The following is a 4,251-nucleotide window of genomic DNA, read 5'->3' on the forward strand; positions in this document are numbered from 1 at the left end:
TGGTAAGCCATTATTTACTCTGCGCATGCTCAGAAGAACACGTGATACCAAACTGTTATAATTTTTGTTGATGAACGCTACAATGCACTATATATCACCAGAACTGTTGTTTTCCTTAGCAAATTGCTGCAGTGCCAGTTGCAATCGTGCTCTATCGACTTCATCAAAGCAGGCTTTCAGTTGACTGTCGAAAAACAGTTGGCGATCACGAAAAGTAGAATCAGCTGATGAAGGAAATGTTTGTAGTAAGAAAAAAAGACAATTTGGACAAGGTCTGTACATCAGTGTGTTAATATTATAAAATAATGGCATAATGGTAATACCCTCCCGCCCGCATCATAATAATTAGAAAGGCTGGATGAGAAACTAATAATCACCGAATAGGGGCCTTATGCAGCTTATAGAAACTATAAACCTATTGTAAAACTAATCTTCACTTCCAGACAGCATACTGACAGCCAACCTCAATTTCCTAGCACATGGAAGCCCTCCACACTCGAGTCCCTTAGTTGGCAATACTTCTTTCCAGCTATACAATATTCTCGGCCGGTCCTCCTGTTGATTGTACTCCAATACGTTCGAGACATCACGTGCCAACAACATGTAACTAATCATTCATCAAGTAAATGTTATACATCAACAATTCTCAGTTTATGCTAACCTGACACATGTATAACATGACCACTCAAGTTTAGCAGCTACTGCCTCATAATATGTCTCAACTGACCATTGAACAGTCCTTCGCCATTTCACTTGCGCCATTTCAACCATGCTCACCTAAACAATATATCACGTGATTCAATAGATATGCTTTTTATTTTATTTTTGCAATGGTTCAACATTAATTAATGTGATGTGACCCTCAAGAGTAGTACAGAGGAGCGCCAGTGGGCAAGTAGCTACCGGAGAGCTCCAGGCCTGTAAGATTTGGTGCGATTTTGAATTTGAAAAAAATTTTGCCTCTGAAAGGGGGGTTGGTCCGAACCATCCGAACCCCCCTGCCTACGCCCTTGTGCATACCATAATTTTAAAAAAATGAGCAGTTATTTTTTATCAAGTTATTCAGAAAGGAATTAATTGCACTAGTATATCAATATTACTAGCTATTGCTATTTTTTAATGGTAAAAGGAACTTAAAACACTCAGTGTTTTTGTATTCTGTACATGCAGTAGTAGTGGTTAACCCTTCTTGTTATGTCTGTCTATACACTCAATGTAATGAGTTTTCAATTCTAAAATATGAGAATTGAGAAATATAGATCACTGAAAAAACAAACAAAAGAAGCAATAGTCAAACATTGAGTCAGCATGTGTTCTAGAGCTATGATGGAGCATGTCAAACTCATTAAAACCTAACTCTTGAAGTAATTCTCACACACAGATATCTCTATATTCAGACTGAATGGGTATGGTGCATACATAGACATTATGTCATTATTAGAGCAGTCATGCATAAACCATATGATCTGGCTGTATCCAATCACAGAAACTCAACACTATTATAGTGACAAGTCCTTGGCTTTCAATTTCCAGTCAACTATTTCAACCATGTGAACTTGAGAAAGGATATAACTAGTGTAGCTACGTAGCTGTATCTTACAGACCTTCATCTAGTCACTCCCCAAATTCCTGACTCCCACTCAAAAGAAAATTCCTAGAATGAATAATAGAACTCACAATTCTAAATAGTTACACATGCACAATCACACAGTTAGAACTTATATGCACGTGATAGTACAAGAAGTAATGTGCCAATACTGTTATCCCAGTGAATATGAAAGACATAACAGGATGCTATATATGGCAGTTTTACTGCTACAAAGGTAACCTATATGCCAATGCTTATAGGAAGGTGCTATATAAATAAGCCATGCAGTTACATACAGAAGTCAGAAATCTTAGTGGGGCATAAGCCAGTTATGTGCTGTATGTTATTATATAGCTAGTTATTGACATGTACTTGTCCTCAGCATCTCCTCAGCTTCACCTTAAGCTTTGTAATTTCTGTGATATATTAAAATTCTATAACTCTAAAACTATCAAACAACTATGTGTATTCAGGCTAATGGTAACACTTTACTTAGAGTAGCCTAATATCTGATCGCAGAGTGCAAATGTGCTTAGATGTGTTTTACTATTCAGTTATATTAGATTCATTTTCCAGAAACTCAACCCCTTTTAAAAATCCTAGATCTGCCACTAGGATGAAGGATCTAAATATCAGTAACTTATTCATCATAAATATCATACTTTGAAGTTACTGATATTTTATATTGCTGAGGACAATTATATTATTTGAAATACGTCAATGTTGTCACTTTGGTGAGTGTATATACATGACTTTTAGTTTTTAAAAATGAAATTTTGTGACTTCTAAAGGAGACCATGCATGCAATCCATGCATTCATCATACATCACAATGACTCACAATAAGACTGCTCTGTTATCATATATATTTGTATATGCACCATTATTTTAAAAATAGAGACTTTATTTTAACGATAATATAATTGCAGTCATTTCTAGGTGCCATATGATTTTGCAACTTCTGTTTATAAACTTTAGAAACAGCACTCTATTTTACAGCCTGGTTGTTTTGGTATAGATGTGTCAGGTCTGTTTTCATTAGCAGGCCACAAGTAAACTTGTGTCAACATATATAAATATATGTTGTTTGAGCATAACCATAGACTAGAAAGAGCATCTTCCTACTTCAATTTTGCTACCAAATTACAGCCCTGTTTGGTGCACGTCATAGTATTAACTATCCCGAGTTAAACTTGCAATTAAAGAGCTGTACACCCAAAGATACTTATCCTCTAATAAAACAGCCAGCTCTTGAGCATAATTTGAGTTTGAAGGCACATTATTAATTAAGGTTGGGCACTCTTCAATGAGATAATAGGCTAATTTCACAGCATAATTGTCCCTATCCCAAAACGAATGCAGTAATTTGCTATAACCAATAACATGTACAAATTAATGTGATCGCATTTGTATAATTACTTTTGTTGTGTTGTTTATTGTAATGTCTTTAAATTCATCTTCAGTGATACTAAATTATTACATATAATATATTATAATATATTATAATAGATATAAATAATTGTATAAACAGTCATAGAATTTGCTGAGTAAATGTACATCACTAGGTTGAGCACTGTCCAATATTACAACTTATTGGTCCAGGATTTGCACTAGTAGCTTCTCTCATTAGGAATGTATTAAGATGATGGTTTAGTGAGGTGAGAATACAGTACATGCTTTCTGGAGTATGATACACCCAATCCCATTGATGATATATTTGCATACATTCATTATAATCAAAAGTTGGGCAATGTGATCCTCCCAAGTGTAACTGTGTGAGAAATAATAAGCACATGTAACTCACACATTAAATTTGACTCACTTGAATTGTATCAAGACGAGACATTGCATGGTCAAGATGACACCTAATGTCTCGCACTTGAGCATCGTATGTATAGCGAAGCAATTTACTACTGTACACTAATATATTAGTAGCATTAGAACACTGTGGAGCAGCCAGTTGGTGATAACGTTGATGAAGAGCAAGTGGAAGTTCAGGTAGCGGATCACTATCACATCGTTCTCTAGTCATGGGCTGTAATAAAACATGTACATTACTTTATGATTATAATTATGCTGTCATGCTGTCCTTCATTAATTTTATTAACTGTTTGAGTATGTGTGTGACAGCAATGACAATAGCTAATTGGCTTACTGCAAGTATATTTCGAACTAGTTGAGATACTCTGTTGATACGACAAGTATATAAATTAAACAAGTTATTTATGACATCCGCATTTCGTTTAGTAACATTTGAAGCAGATGATTGATCAATGTACAAGTTTGCAGTAGGGGCAGCCCAACTGGAGCACTGCAAATAACTAATGATCAGGAAACATCCAAGAACTATTGAGATCTTCATTGCAATATTTTTTGTCAACTTAGTCACCAATAACCAATGATTGTTTTGAAGTGAAGGGAGCATGAACGTGAAATGCTTTTATAGTGTTGAGAAATATATTGGCTAGGTGTTCCTTCATTTGAAATGTTTAGATAGTTTGCTACTTTGAAATGATGTTTCCATTTCTGTGTGTATTATAGTCAGGAAATTTTAAGGTGTTAACGTTAACATTTGATATAATCACAAGGACATTTTTTCTCTGGCAATGATTGCATTATGGTTTAGCTTCAGAGATACTTCATAGTCACCATGGGGGCTTTACA

At 35.0% G+C, this 4,251-nt stretch overlaps 1 protein-coding gene across 1 annotated transcript; it reads right to left on the reverse strand.

Annotated features, from left to right (window-relative positions):
• Window positions 1-3,134: 3,134 nt before the first annotated feature.
• On the reverse strand, window positions 3,135-3,949 carry LOC136239847 (uncharacterized). The gene is made up of 3 exons (XM_066030598.1): window positions 3,743-3,949; window positions 3,410-3,622; window positions 3,135-3,358 (listed from the first exon to the last, which is right to left on the reverse strand). Exons 1-3 carry the CDS (start codon window positions 3,947-3,949, stop codon window positions 3,149-3,151), a joined length of 630 nt encoding a protein of 209 aa, XP_065886670.1. The 3' UTR covers window positions 3,135-3,148.
• Window positions 3,950-4,251: the final 302 nt, after the last annotated feature.

Source organism: Dysidea avara, chromosome 12 (assembly GCF_963678975.1).
Source record: "Dysidea avara chromosome 12, odDysAvar1.4, whole genome shotgun sequence".
Classification (NCBI taxonomy): domain Eukaryota; kingdom Metazoa; phylum Porifera; class Demospongiae; order Dictyoceratida; family Dysideidae; genus Dysidea; species Dysidea avara.

What these genes read in the sequence shown, in the direction of transcription:
- LOC136239847 (XM_066030598.1), bottom strand. Translation starts at nt 3,949, where the DNA reads ATGAAGATCTCAATAGTTCTTGGATGTTTCCTGATCATTAGTTATTTG. An exon ending in TAGTTCGAAATATACTTGCA is followed by an intron (nt 3,623 to 3,742) that starts GTAAGCCAATTA and finishes GTTTTATTACAG; the next exon opens with CCCATGACTAGAGAACGATG. An exon ending in CTCGTCTTGATACAATTCAA is followed by an intron (nt 3,359 to 3,409) that starts GTGAGTCAAATT and finishes TTTCTCACACAG; the next exon opens with TTACACTTGGGAGGATCACA.